This window comes from Gavialis gangeticus, unplaced genomic scaffold (genome assembly GCF_001723915.1).
Source record: "Gavialis gangeticus isolate Ggan-Ray unplaced genomic scaffold, GavGan_comp1, whole genome shotgun sequence".
In the NCBI taxonomy this organism is placed as follows: Eukaryota; Metazoa; Chordata; order Crocodylia; family Gavialidae; genus Gavialis; species Gavialis gangeticus.
The window spans coordinates 254,320,482-254,335,839 of record NW_017729032.1 but is presented as its reverse complement, the minus strand read 5'-3'; the positions used below and the strand labels follow the sequence as shown (position 1 = coordinate 254,335,839).

Genomic DNA, 15,358 nt, shown 5'->3' with positions numbered 1-15,358 from the left:
GCGGGCGGAAAGGGTTTAAAAAAAAAAAAAAAAAAAAAAAGACAAAAACCCAAAGACACTCATGTTCTCAATAGACGGCACTGCCGGCACATTGCCATATGGCATTAATAGAGACAGTGTGCTCTGCAGCAAGAAAGACTGTTGAATGAAAGGAATAAGTCACTGAATTTCCAGAGTGGGGGCACTGATCGCTGCTCATTTTGTAGAGCACTGTGATATTTAAATACTATCAAACAGAATTCACACTCACAAGTATCTGGCATCGTTTTAAAGAGAAAAACTTGCATGACTTGGGCTAGTAGAGTGTACTGAGGTATTATTAGCAAGCTGTTGACCTTTAAAAAAAAAACTCCATCCCATCTCTTGAGAAGTCCTCTTTGCTCAGTTTTTGCTGGAATGACCTTGGTTTTATACAGAAATATTTATATGCCAATGCCAACTTACAGGGATGTGATAATTAGACAGGATTTTTTTTTATGTTTAAAGCAGAAGAAACTGTACCAATTTGTATCCCTCAGTAAGAAACTGACCAAAGAATTGTATCACAATTTAGTAAAGTTTAGAGGCTTGAAGTAGTGAATGGCATATTTACATCACAACATTTGTAAGTAGACTCAAGTATCAAAATGCCGATTGGCACTGAAGGAGAGTCTGCTCAAAATCCAAAGGGCTCTGCAGTTTTGGGCTGCATAATTAGAAATAATAGGTGTAAGACATGGGAGGTGATAGTGCCTCTGTACTCAGCACTGGATAGGCCTCATCTAGAGCATTATGTGCAGTTTTGGGCTCCACATTTTAAAAAGACCATGGGGAAGAAGGGTCCGGGGATAGCTGACAAAAATGATAAAAGGACTTGGAAGGCAAGTCATACAAGGAGAGTTTGGGGGGAAATAGGCATGTTCAGTTTATGGAAAAGGTGCTTAATAAGAGGACATGATAGCAGTCTTCAAGTATCTGAAGGGCTGCCATAAAGGAGAGGGCAAATACCTTTTCTCTCTTGCTGCTGCTGCAGACCAGAATGCGGACCAATGGTTTGAATTTAGAGCAAAGTAGGTTTAGACTGGATATCAGGAAAAACTTCGTCACAGTGAGGCAATGGAATAGATTGCCAAAGCAAGTTGTGGAATCCGCATCACTGGAGGTGCTCAAGAAGAGGTTGGACAAGCATTGATCAGGGATGATCTATGAGTTGCTATGCCTATGCTGTACTGTGGGTATCCCTTATGCTCCTGGGCTTTGCTGATTGCCACATGGACTAGGAAGGAACTATTTTCCTCTCTGGCTGCTGCATGCATCATGGTTTTTTTACTGTCTGCCTCAGAAGCATTGGATATTGGTTGGCAATTTCAGTTGGGTGTGCCAACACTCCTGATGGGACTTAAAACAGGGGGAACATAGTGACCAACATCCTGCTGCTGCACAGATCATTAAAATATACTCGACAGATTCAAGGAGGAGGGCTGTGCTCTGTACTAGAGAGGAAGACAAAACCCCTCACAGTCCATACCAATCTGACCATGGGGTAAAATTCCTTCCTGACCCCAAATACAGTGATCAGTCTGACCTGATAGGGGAGGGGGTGGGGGTAAAAAATTCTCTGTCAAAAAATCTCTGGGTTTCAGTGCCAGGGGGAGCACTGGCACATTCCAGTCAAAATCCCTAGCCGTGGCTGCAGCCAACACCCAATGCTTCTGAGGAACACGAAAAAGTTTATGGTGTTATGCCTTTGGTTGTATCAGGGTTGACTGTGTAGTTTTACTGGAACCTTCTACTTACATAAGAACATGAGTAAATCGAAATATAAAGTCTTGTGAAGTGGGTAAATAATAATCCAGCCATTCGTCTAAAGGAGAAGACTAAGGAATAGGGTGCCAATGGTGAGCCCACTGAGATCCTATATGGTGGGTCAGTGTCAGGAATAGAGGGAGCCCTGAAGTTGTGATTCCATTGCCTATGTTAAGCCTTAGGATATGGGAGTGAAGGTCAAATGACTTGATCTCACTGAAATCAGTGAGACTTGTTAGTCCTCAACACCTCTGAAAATCAGGCTATGCCTAGAGATTAGTTGTGACTGCTTAAATCACTGGAGGTGTGCCCAAGTCACTGCTTTCAAGCATCACTGGAGCCTGCTGCTCTTCACTCTTTCCACCTCTCTTCCCCTCAACAGCAAGGGAAAGGAGGGGGAGAGTGGCCAGTGGTGTGAAGCCTCTGCTTTCACTCAATTCTGGAGGCTCTATGCTACCATTGCTCATCCTCTCTCCCCCTTTCCCTGCTCTGATTTTAGCAAGGGGAGGTGAGAAAGGTAGAGAAAGTGGCTAGCAGCAGGCTCCAGTGTTGCTTGAAAACAGGAACTCTGGGCAGACCCTGTGTTGGTGAGCTCAGAGCTCACAGCACATGTGGAACTCACTGGCATCCAAGATCACAGCAAGGGGTTGAGGTCACATCTTCTTCAACTGTGTGGCACTTGTGCAAAGAGCTCTCTTCCCTTCCCCTGTTCCCAGCCTGCAAAGAGAGTGTGGCCATAACCCCATCACTGCAATCCTGGATCCACCCATCACCAAATGCATTGGCTCTTAATACGTTCCAGTATATGCATCACAGCTCATGAAATCCTTTGGAGTTATTTTGTTATATGGGACAGTAGATTTTATAATCTACCGTTACTTATTTATTATTTCTAATGCTTACAAAAAGATTTAGGCCACAAATATCTAATCCACAGTTTTTATTTCAATCTTTATCATTTCATTTGATGTAAGGGATTGGGTTTTTTTTTCTTTTTACTCCAGATGTTTAACATGATAGATCATGAGACACACAACATCCAGTTTTATCAATCTTTTCTTCCATGTTTTGTGCTCCACACTGTGACTGTCACAGCCTAATGAAGCCTAGTTGTACTGTTTGCTATGTATTGAGGTACCTGAGAGGATACTGTGTGGTTTTCCCTCTGCTAAACCCAAGGAAAAAATTACTTGTATATCTCATGAGCCTTTTTCCAATGAGCAACGTACGAACAACAGCAACAAACTGTTAAAAAAGCGGCACTTTTTCTGGAAGGAGGAGATAAAAAACCCACCCTTTAAACTTTTTTTTTTAAGTAAAAAAAGATGCTGTTTTCAATTTTGAGTTAGATTCTTGTGAACCTGAACTTTTGAACATCACAATTAAATGCACAATGGAAATCAGTCTAAAATATGCTGGCTTCTAAAACGAATCCCATTAGACCATGGAGGAAGGTCCTGAACAAAGGATAAGATGTCTTTACAAAGATTGTCAATGTCTGTGAGCAGTGTTTCCTTTGAGCATTTTCTACTAGTGCTCTCTCATATATGAGTATGTACAGTGTTGTGCAGAGGTATCTGGGTTAGGTCAGGAACCGGACCAGTATAAAACAAGGTGGCAGCACTTTGCCTTAGTTATTCAGATCTGCTGGAAGGTTTTGTTCAGAGTTAGCTGATGTATCTCTTTACAGCATTGCATTTTGTCATACAGACAAATATGTCTTGACCTATCTCTCACTATTTGACAGAAAGGCAGAATAAAAAACTGGTGTCAATGAAGGTCTTATTGTAAGTAGAAGAACATGAGGCTTCTGATCTTATTCGACCAGAGGAGCACTTGGCCTGTTAGTCTCTTTCCCTTTTGGCATCAATGAAAATTGATGGGAAAAGTATAAGACTGAACAGTAGATGGCTACCTGATGAATCAGTTCATCACAAAATTATCCTAGAGAACATCTCCCACCTTCCTGAATTTATGAGTAAATAAGTATTTCCAAATGCTAGTGAAACATATAAAAGATGCATACAAAATGATCAGAGAGGAGAACTAAGAAAATTGTAGGTTAGACTACGATCTTGCATTCAGTCTTTGTGCTATGAAAGGGACTGCTTTGGATCAGAACCAGGTTGTTACTGTGATTTTTCAGCACCTCTCTTCTGTTAAGAGGAATTTTTCTGCCTTTGCCATTAGCTGATTTGGTTGCTATTTTTAAGCCTAAATTACAGGGTTGCTGCTGTTCTGTAACTTTTTTTGTTCCTTCTGATTGGCATTGTAACTTGTGAATATTGTTACATATGAACACTGGTATGCTATACACCTAATGGTGAGAGGAAACTGCAAGAGAACGGCCTATATTTATTTATGTAAAGGTACTGGGCCACATCAGGACCCTGGGTATGTTCACACAGTGGGTATCAAAGAAGGGGATACTACATATCTGTAAGGAAGTTTCTGACCAGTAGGGTAGAAAGCATAACTTTCAGTGATTAGTTAAATATCGTACCGAAAAGAGAATAGGTCCAGTAGCAAGCATTGAAGGAACCTTAACTCCAAATGTTTTAGAGCCCAGAGGATTTACTATCCTCTTCGTGGGAGTTGAGAAATGAGAACACTTTTGCCAATTGCCATTGAATTGTGGAAATGTGATGTTTCACTTGACAAAACTCACTCCAAAGTTTCTTGTCCAAGGCTCTGTGAACCCACTTAAAGCCTTAACACGCCCTGGGTTTACTGTTACACAGTTTCATCCCAGCTATACTGGATTCAGCACTTTGACTAAACTATGATATGTTTGTGATATCAGAGAGGCGGTTAGCAAGTTAGTCTGAAATCAGGCAAAAGATGGGGCAGGGTGGCTGGAACCTTAGAGACCAACAGGTTTGGAGGCATGAGGTTTCGTAGACAGCAGTCTACTTCATCAGACATACGAAAGGGATTCTGAATGTGCTTTCCTAGGCAACAGCCACATCTGAGAAAGTAGGTTGTTGCCTATGAAAACTCATGCCCCTCTGAACCAGTCTCTAAGGTACCACCTTGCTCTACATTAGGGATATTAATAGCAATTTTCTTCTCAGTGTTGCACTCACCATTACAACTCCCTGGTTTAGGGAAAAAAAAAGAAATAATTCATAGTCCCATTTTTTATAAAGTGGGGGCATAACTTTAAGGGAGAAGTGTTTTTCATTCCGCAGACTGGAGAATAAGTCATTCATTGTGAAATAAGACAAATGTGAAAATATATTTATTTTTCTTTTTATCACGATGCATTCTCTGTTCTCTCTCTCTGATTTTGTGTGTCTGCCTTTCGCCACCCCCTCACCTCCCCGCTCCGATTTAAAAAAAAAAGAAGGGGGGAAGGGGGAGCTTAATAGCTTTATTTTCCTAACGATGGCAAAAACTAAATAGCAAGTCAAGGAGGATGCCAAAATTAATACAAATGGCACACTACTTAACAGATTTATGGACAATTTTACATGCTTTTTCTTCCTAGTCCCATTCTTTTCTTTTCTCTGAGCACCAATATTCACACCATCTGGTCCTCGGAACAGTGACAACCCTTCAGGCTTACAAACAGAAGAACCCTTGACAGAAATGCCTAGATTGTTGCACTTATTTCTGGTAGATCCATCATATTGAGATGTTAAAATGTCCTCATATGTGAAATGTGATTTCTGGCTTTTTTCATTATCAGTAATTTCCATAGTTAAAAGAAATTATAAGATGCAAATATTGGAGGTGCTTGGATCTATGTATTGATGGAAATCAAGGCTGTTGTGTTGTCTCTTAATGATTTCTTATTAACTTGTACTCATATACGTTCCTTGTGGTTGTTAGTGTATACTGATTCACTTTTTCTGGCTTATGATAATAAATGGGCATTTTATGGATCAGTTGCTTTTAGAATCTAAATGGTTCATGATGAGTTAATGAAATTATTTTTGTGTTTGTAAAAAGCAGCGTCAGAAATATGGTTTTTATTCAAACCTGTCTTCTTTAAAATAAGACTTTAACAAAACTGTCAATTAATTGAGTAGAGAATTAAAATTTCAAACTGTTTCCAAATAAATCTACACTCTGATAATAGATCATTTTTAAAAATGGAAGACTGTTGAGGTTAGCCTTGCAGCAGCAGAATGTTTAAGAGGTGTTTTTTCTTGAAGTTAAAGCATCTGTTTATTAAATGTTTTACCTAAGGCAATTTAGGAAATACCCCATGAGTCCAGGGTGAATTAGGGAATAAATTAGATCAGAAAGTAGAAAGGATTAAGGCTTCAGTCGACATTCTTTATTTTTGTATTAAAAGTGGTATGTGCAAAGCATTTAATCCATTAATGATTTTAAGTATCCACCTATCTGGTTAAATTAAATGACCTAAATTTCAGGCATCTGAGGGAAGAACAGGGCAGTTTGTGCAGATGATGGAAGTGCTTCATCGCCACCCCCTGATGTAATTAATTTGAACATAGATCCATTGCTTATTTTTGCCAATAGTGTTGTTTCTAAAAGTTTTAGCTCCTCTGTACTTTTGACTTTTTAATATAAACATGTTGATCCTTTTTCATTTGTCTGTTTTTTGTAGCAAAATTCCAGACCACCTGAACAAATTGACTGTTTTGCAAATACCCCAAATAAACACAAATCTTTGAGTTAGGGGATAACTAAGGTTAACTGGACAAAGGCAAATTAAACTCATTCCTCTTTGTTTTGTCTTCTTTTTGTAGTTAATCTGCTGGATTCAAAAGCAATTCAAGGGGAGCTGGGCTGGATCTCCTACCCATCACATGGGGTGAGTTCACTAGACTGTGAAATGGGAAAGTGCTGCTACAGATCAATGTGCTATTTAACCATTGTTTCCTCTTCAGAGAATACTGTGCAATAGCTGTGGATCTTTGGAGCATCAAAAACAGTCTATTCTAAAGTTGAAATTTATGGTTTGTGCTATATTACTATGGTACCTTTTCATTAGAAAATTGACCATGCTGCATGTAATCCCCTAGTGAGATCATCCTGATTAGAAAGAATGAAAGGGGAGGGACTTCCCATTTTATGCAAATTATCTGCAAAGATCCTTCCCAGCTTTTCAACTATGTGTATGTTTCTGCAACATAGGGTAGAATCACGCTCTAACATTATTTTATGATTCACTCAGATGAAAGTAATAAGACAATGTGTAAAGGGTTTTCAACAGATGTTAAAATATCTATTTTGTGCCTTTCTGGTGATCTGTTGTTAGTGACCACTTCATTCGGAAAGGAAAATGTCTGGTTAATTTTGTTATGGATTTTTTTTCTTGGTATGTTTGCAACTTTTATCTGCAGGAAATAAAACTGACTTTCTTATTTGGGTCTGTGAAAGAATCTAGTTCCAGAATTCTGTGCTTTTAGTGTTTAAACTTATTAAAAAGGTAACTTATCTTACGAGCAAGAGATGTGTGTGTAATATGACCATATGAAATACTTTTTTTTTTGGTGAAACAGCTATTTATCTCTTTTCTATCTGCTATAACAATTACAGATGGAGAAATGGCATATTTGATAAGTACTGGTTAGGCTAAAGCAGTACTCCACTTCTGCTATTTGACGATGCAGAATTGTTCCCACCAGTACATTTTTTATCTAGTTTCTTGTATGGTCACAGTTAAAAAGCAGGAATATTTTCTCTGCCTCCCATTGGGAAAGAATTCCAAAGCTTAATATATCTACCAGTAGGAAAGTTTGCTTCCATCCTCTGTTAAATGTTTTCTCCTCTCCTGTCTCCATTTGATCCCATTACCCCTGGCCATTCTCTTGCAGGCCATACTAAAAGATTCCTTTCCATCTTTGGCCCCAGCTACTTTCCATTGAAGATCGGGCAGGAAAACGGTGGCCAAAACAACTTTTTTTTTCTTTTGTGACTGCTGTTTGAATACAATGATAGTTTGGGAGAGAATTTCAGTGCTTGAATTTGATGGAGATAGAGATTAATCCTATTTTCATTTTGAGCTGCGTTCATGTATCTGAGGCCTTTGTCCATCTCACAGTAAGTTCAGCAATATCATTTTTTAAAATTCAGAATAGAGTTCTTGGCTTTTCTTTTCCTTCCAGATCATAGTCTTGAGGAAAATTAGGTCTAAATTGCTTAAGTGCAATTTTGCATTAGCTCACTGAGAAATAAGATCACAAAATCTAAGGTAATTTTACCTCCTCCTTATTGTGGCTGCTTCATATCATACATGCTGATGGTTCACTCAACTTTTGTCTGGTTTTCTTCCTACCACAGCTTGCAATTGATGGAATGCCAAATCTTCTAGATTATCACATTCACTACGATTCATCATTTTTTCTGGAATGGTTGGTAGCATGATTTGAGTCAGGGCTCTGGTATTTATGTGGGTGTAGGATGACTGAAAATGGTTAGCATGGTATCGAGCAGGTCAGAAGGTGTTAGCATGTGCAATCTCAGATTTCAGTGGTCTAGCACGTAATTAAAAACATTTTAAAATAATCATACTAAAATCGATCATTTGTCAACTTCTATGTCTGTTTTGTTTTATGGATGTACTCTGTCATGACTCAACCTTCTCTATTGGAGTTGCCAGGCACTGAGTGCTCATGAAAAGATTCTGGCCACCAACCAGGTAGTTAGGCACCTAAATAGGACCTGTTCTTGGAGGCTAAACTCTTCAGAAAATCTTTCCCGTCTTGCAGTAAGTCCTCATGAATCATAATTTTTGTGCGATTTCTGCACTTTTCCCCATCCAGAATTTGCTTGAAGGATATTGAGTTATGACATTGTACATCTGTGAAACAAAACTGTGCCTGCAGAGAATAGTTAGGTTTCAAAATAGTAATGACAAGGGGTGTTGTTTTTTTTTAAATCATATGTTTAATGTTCATCTAAAGTATTACATTTTTACCTACTCAATATAGTGAGTTCCTCATGGGATGGCTTGGATAAGTGAAAACGTAGTCATTATATTTAGGTTCCTAAACGTGTAGATGCACTTGTTGAAAAAATTGCTGGCTCTGGTTGTGTGCACTGATTTCCTTGTGACAAGCTGGCTCCTGGTCTTATTGTAGGCTTGGAAATTGTGAATTTTAGAGCTCTAGTTGTGAGAGTTAGTGTGACCCCTTCTGTATCTTCAAGACTACTAACTTGTCTGCTCTTAGTCTTTCTCTGTACATTGCTTACAGCATGGGTATCTCTCTCTCTCACAAGATTCAGTTAGTAAATAATGGCTAGAGCCTGCTTTTAAGTAACAAATGTTTTGAAACTATTCACTTCTGTTACAGTATTAATATATTTTACAATGTTTATACAGAGAGCATCTATCTTTTGTCTCTTCAGAAAAAGCCTTAAAAAAATGGTTCCAAGTCTCATGGAAAATAAGTAGGAAGTTGGATGTTAGAATCCGTATATCCCATGGCTGTTTCCATAGACTTTCCAGTGAGAAACCTTGTTGAGTTGGGTACCCAGAAAGGGATTCCCCAGAAATTTCCTAGCTCATCAGTTTTTAGCTGTCTATTTTGTGTTTTGTTTTACAAAGGCACTTTTTGTTCTTTTGGCAGTCACTTGGTCTCCTATGCTGCTCTGATCTTCCTGCAGCTGTATCCCTCCTGTCTCAGATACCTAAAGCAGCAAGAGGCAAAGCAGCTGGCAGGGGAATGATATAGGACATGCTGGGGGCTGCAAGAAAAACAAACTTGCTAGGTTCCCTTCCACTATAAAAGCACCCCCAGATCTCTCAGAGCATTTTTATTAGTTTTTGCAAGTCAGTATTGGTTTTGGTAAGTCTGCCCAAGCTTTTCTTCTGTGTGCTGTTCCTTCCTATCGTAATATCCATGGGGAATAAAGCTGAGGTAAATCATTGAATTGTACTGATGTGCTTGCAAGATAATAAAATCCTTAGGCTGAAGTCACAAGGCAGTAAATTCATTTATGTCTTGTTTCTTTGTGTGTGTAAGAGAACCAGATCTGAAACTATTTTCCTTAGTGCACTGAAGTTTTGCTATAAAAATTGAAACATCAATAGAAAACAAGAGAAGAAGTAAAAAGTATCCTATTTAGCATGGGGTTTTGGTTGTAGCGGTGTTGGTCTAAGGGCATAGGCAGGCAAGGTTCTTTGGGTAGATGTCATATCTTTTAATTAGACCAACCACCTTTTTTCCTATTTAGCATGCATTGTACCATAAAAGTGATTGAAAAGAGAAGTCAAATAACCGTGGAAAAGAGAAACACCCTTTACATAGCACTTTATTTATACTATATTAATTAAAACCTGTAAATACGGCTGCATCTGTCTTCAAGCTAACTAAAATTATTAACTTAAACTTCAGTGGAAAACATTATAATAAAGATGTCACATCATATTGAAACATTGCTAATAGCGCATTGGTGATTTACAAGGTAAAGCTAATAGAGCTACACTTGAGGCTGTGATTCACAAATGAGACTGTTGGTATTGTGCCAACTCTTTTCCAAGATCCAGCAGTATTCTCAGAAGCTGCAAATGCCAGTATGCTGAGGAGGATGACTAATAAAATATACATTTAAATAAAATAAAATTAAAATTAAATGAAATCTTCTAGTGATTTATTAAACAATGTCTAAAACTTTTTCTAGGTTAATCATGCTAGCTGAGCTGTTGACAGTTGATTCTAAAAAAAATGACAGGCCTCGGTTGTCATGCTCAGTATTCTCTAATACGTCTCATTCTAAAAATCTGATTTGACTTGGGGATATATAATAGCAGCTTTCAGAAATTCCTGAATATTCATGTTAAGATTTATAGCTCATTGGTATTCAGACATTTCTGTGTCCCACATAATAATTCTCTGATGGCAGTGTTTTAGCCCCTGGTTGATAATATCACCCTGTAAAAATGTGATCACTCCTTGAACCATCCCACACATCCACAATTTTGGCATCAGTAACACTAAGCTGGTCAATCTCATTAAAAACAGTTAAAGACAAAGCATCAGCCCCTCCAGAAAGCAAAGCAACTGAATTAGAAATGTAATAGTTGGATTTGCTTATCCTTGAACATGATTGGCAGCAGCCACAAAACCCCTATTCCTTAGTACCATCGCTAGCACCTGCATATGCAACCTTTTGTGCTGTCAGTCAGTCAAATACCAGTTCCATTTCTATAGGTTTCATTAAAAGGAAAAAAAAGAAGAACTACTTAGTCTTTGCAGAGGATATTATTGATATGCTGATTAAGCATAACACAAGTGATCATTAACTGCAATTCACGTAAATTATAGCAGCACAGATGTGGGGGTTGGGAGGAGAAGGCAAGTCACTTCAGTAATGTACAATACTAATGTGATGGATAATTCATACAGGACAAAGAGTAGAGCCTGATTCCTACTCTGCATATTCACGTGAATATTCATGTTCGTTTCAACATGATCTCTTGCATGGCTAAGATGACTAGGCTCTGACCCTAGTTACATGTTCTTTGGTCAAATTTAATGCATCTTCATGGCACACAACTGCTAATATGAAATGCAACCTTTTGCCCACATTCTGATTAGGAGATGGACTGATCTATCTTACATTTATTTGCTGCTGGAATTTGTTTATTTTTGCTGTGGTTACCAGAAATAGGGAAACTGTGTGTTTATTTTGTCTTTCTGTTAGTAAACAGCCATTCTTTGCATTTATTTCCAATAAATCATACCTATTCATAGATCAGCTGCCTTGGTTATAATCAACGTTAACAAAGTACAGGCAGTCCTGGGACTTACAACACAATTGGTTCCTGAAAACCGTGTCTTAAGTCGAAACATTTAACTCAGAACCAATTTTCTCATAGGAAACAAGGTTATAAACGGGGGATTGGTTCCTGAACCAAGGCCTGATACCCTATTTTCACTAAAAATATCCCAGAATTTTGTACTCAATCAATTCTACATGAGTAATATAGCTATATTAATGTATTTATTTTGTAAATAGCAATCATACTGATTTGGAAGGACGCCTTTGAGGTGACTTTGCTAGGCTTTTCGTAGGGTTCTTGGTTGGACCTTTTGAAGGGTTCTTGGCTGGAGTCTTCTCAGGAGTCTTGGCTGCAAGTTTTTCTGAAGTCTTGTCTGCTTTCTTAAAGAAAGTGTCCAAGGAATTTTGTAAAGATGTTCTCCAGGGAGATGAGTGACAAAGCAAACTTGTTCACTGGCATGGCGTCCCATCAGATCAAGCATTGTAAATCGAAACTGACATCATAAATTTGAAACAGGGTGTCAATTTATAAACCTTGTAAGTGCGAAACGTTGTAACTGGAAATGTTGTAAGTCGAGGACTTCCTGTATAGGCAAAAATTTCAAAGGCTGGATGACTTGCTTTACATCTGGAGGTAGCTTATTGAACCATGGGGCCACTTTGGTCTAGCTCCACACTAACTGGATAGTTATAGATGTTCATTATTTTTGCACACATTATGAGACATTGTGCAACACCCCAGGTTGTGAATCACTGATCTAGAGTGACGAAATATTTTCATCCTATTTTCCTCTGACCTTTTCTCTCTGGCTGTAGATCCAAGTACCACACTTTTAAGCAACTGATTTTGAAAATTTTGAGATAACTGTTCCTGCCTCCTCCTTGCTTTTGTTTTCAGTCTCATAGTCCTGTGTATGAGGGCAGCTGCGTATCTCAAGGAAGTTGGAGAAGAAGAAGTACAATTTGTGCAGCTTCTGGAATATTTTTTATTCTTGCTCCAATACAGCCAATAGGCATTTTTCTGTTGATTTAAAATGGGAGCAGGATTCAAACCCTAAATGAAGAGTTAAGTTTCCTTCAGATTTTTCAATAGGATAAAATATTTTGTCACTGTAAATAAGTGGGTCTCAACCAGGGTGCGCAAACATGATTCACAAGATAAACCCAGAAGGTGTTTATAGATGTGCTCTGGGGAGTGTGGGGAGGGCACTTTAACTAAAGCTCCTGGAGTATCGTGTATCAGCATTCCCATGCTGAAAAATGGCAGCGGCAGCACTTCAACAAAAGTTCATTGAACAAGTTTTAGTGCCCCACCACCATTTTTCAGCATGGGGATGCAGATACATGTGACACTGGAGTGTACTGGAGTGTGATAATTACCATGCTCCAGCAGACTCGATTAATCAAATCTGCTCTGATGTGCTGTAATTAGAGTGAATCAGAGCAGCCTTGCTGCATGTGTATAGGCACCCAGAGATTTCAAACAGGAATCCGTAGTGTTAAAAATGTTCTGACCTAATGTGGTCCTTCTGAGTTCTTTGCCAAAGAAGAATTTCTCTAATATTTTTCCATAGTCATTTCCAAGGGGTGCTTTGAATATAAAAAGGCTGAGAACCATTGCATTGGATGATGTTCCCACCATTCCACAAACCAGCATTTCTAAGTCTATAAAGCCCTTGACAGACACTACTGGATGCTTAGAGCAGCTTTGTGTGCTAAGCAGTTGTAGCTGCTGTTTTCCCAGGTGAGAAAATGAAGGAAGATGAAGTTTAGTGATTTACCCAAAGCAGCACAACAAATCTTTGCTGAAGTCAAGATTAGAACTCACAACTACCCAACATGTATCCTGGTGCTCATGTCCCTGGATTACATTACCTCCCATAACCTTTTGTTTTGTTTTGTTTTTTGGGTTTTTTTGCCTAGAGGGGTTACAGTACATGTACAGGAGACTAGGAGGCCCCAAACTCAAAAAATATTCACAGAGAGAAATGTAGTGCTGGGTCCTACAAGCTTTATTTGTGCCAGGAGTCCTGCACTCATCTTTAACTTAGACTCTTATGAGGCCCCCATGAAGCCGTCATTCAGCAAAGTTTTTAAGTACAGGCAGTCCTCGACTTACAATATTTCAAGTTATAGCATTTCACACTTACAATGTTTACAAATTGACACCCTGTTTCAACTTTATGACATCGGTTTCGACTTTACAATGCTTGATCTGATGCAAAGTCATGCCAGCAAACAAGTTCGCTGAGTCACTCATCTCCCTGGAGAACATCTGTCCAAACTTCCTTGGACACTTTCTTAAAGGAAGCAGACAAAACTCCAGAAAAACCTGCAGCCAAGACTCCTGAGAAGACTCCAGCCAAGAACCCTTCAAGAAGTCCAACCAAGAGCCCTTCAAAAAGTCCAGCAAAGTCACCTCAAAGACATCCTTCCAAATCAATATGATTGCTATTTACAATATAAATACATCAATGTAACTATATTACTCTATTATATTATTCTATAATTGATTGATTACAAAATTCTGGGGTATTTTTAGTGAAAATAGGGTATTGGGCCTTGGTTCAGAAACCAATCCCCCATTTATAACATTGTTTCTTATGAGAAAATTGGTTCCGAGTTAGGTTTCAACTTAAGACGTGGTTTTCAGGAACCAGTTGTGTTGTAAGACCGAGGACTGCCTGTAGTGCTTAACTATAGTAGCATAACTGGCCAACAGGGGAGGGGACAGGTTTATAGTCCCAGGTGCTACCTTGGGTGCAGAACAGTTGTTGCCACAACAGCAGCTGATTGTGCTGCTGCGGTTGGTGCAGCAGGAGTACTGCCTCACATACTGTGTAGCTGCTTTGAGTGCAGAGCTGCACTGCTATGCCTCTGCTTAACTATCTCCCTGTTCAGCTAAAGAGGTAAGCACATGTGATAATCCCATTGATTTCCTTCTGTTTAAAAGCATGTGATTTAAATTAAGCATGTGCTTAACTGGGCTGTGCCAAAGCAGGGCTAGAATAAAGAAGACTATTTATGTGGTTTTCCCCCTTTTATAAAAATACTGTGAAAAGAGGATATATTTTCTTCACATCTTAGAACGACATTTCTATTGCCCTGAAGTCCAAACTCTGAAAATGACAGCCCACACTAAACTTGTTCTGCTTCCTGTCTTTTGCTGACATACTTGGCACCTTGTACAGTTTCTGGCCTTCTTCGTGGGATTTGAGAAAGAGCGGGTCTGAAGAAGAATCTCTATAAAATATGCTTTTGGATGTCATTCATGACTAGGTGAGGTGAAAGGAAATCTTCCTAGTTGAACTTGTCTGTGTTACAGAAAGTCTTAGTAAAATGGCTGTTAATCAAAAACCACTTGGAAAAGGGCTATCCACCAAGGTGCATTGTAGAATTAGTGCTGGCGTCAAAAAATGACTTCAGTGCTTGTGACGTCTAGGTGCACAAAACGATGGTAGAGGTTCTTGAAAGCAGAGATGATTGAAATTGGTTCCTTAGCTTCTAAAGCAGTTACAGATGAAAACATATATTCATCTACGTTCTTTTATCTATATATATTCATAAATAATCATCTTTACTACACCTTTAAAGTTAACTGACTACATGGTGGCAAATCGGCTTTGAAAATTTTTTATTTTGTCAGCCTTTGGTTTTTCCCCCTATCTGAAATGGGGATATAGCCCAATGCATTAATTGTGTAGGTTTTCATTATATGTTTATTAAGGGCTTAAAGATTAAACAGAGTTATAGGAAGAGCACTAAAATAAAACTTAAGATTAAAATAGAAAATATCTCCTTTTATATATTTTAAATATTTAAATACTGCTACAAAATGGAAGCATATACTTTACTTCCTAAAACAGTGCAT

The 15,358-nt window shown here is 38.6% G+C and overlaps 1 protein-coding gene across 2 annotated transcripts in view; it reads left to right on the top strand.

Moving 5' to 3' along the window:
- Positions 1-15,358, top strand: part of EPHA3 (EPH receptor A3) — a 405,788-nt gene that overhangs the window by 14,145 nt on the left and 376,285 nt on the right. For both annotated transcript variants that reach the window (XM_019525737.1, XM_019525736.1), the window contains exon 2: positions 6,507-6,571. In XM_019525737.1, the coding sequence (XP_019381282.1) occupies positions 6,507-6,571 (65 nt within the window). The remainder of the gene's footprint in view (positions 1-6,506; positions 6,572-15,358) is intronic.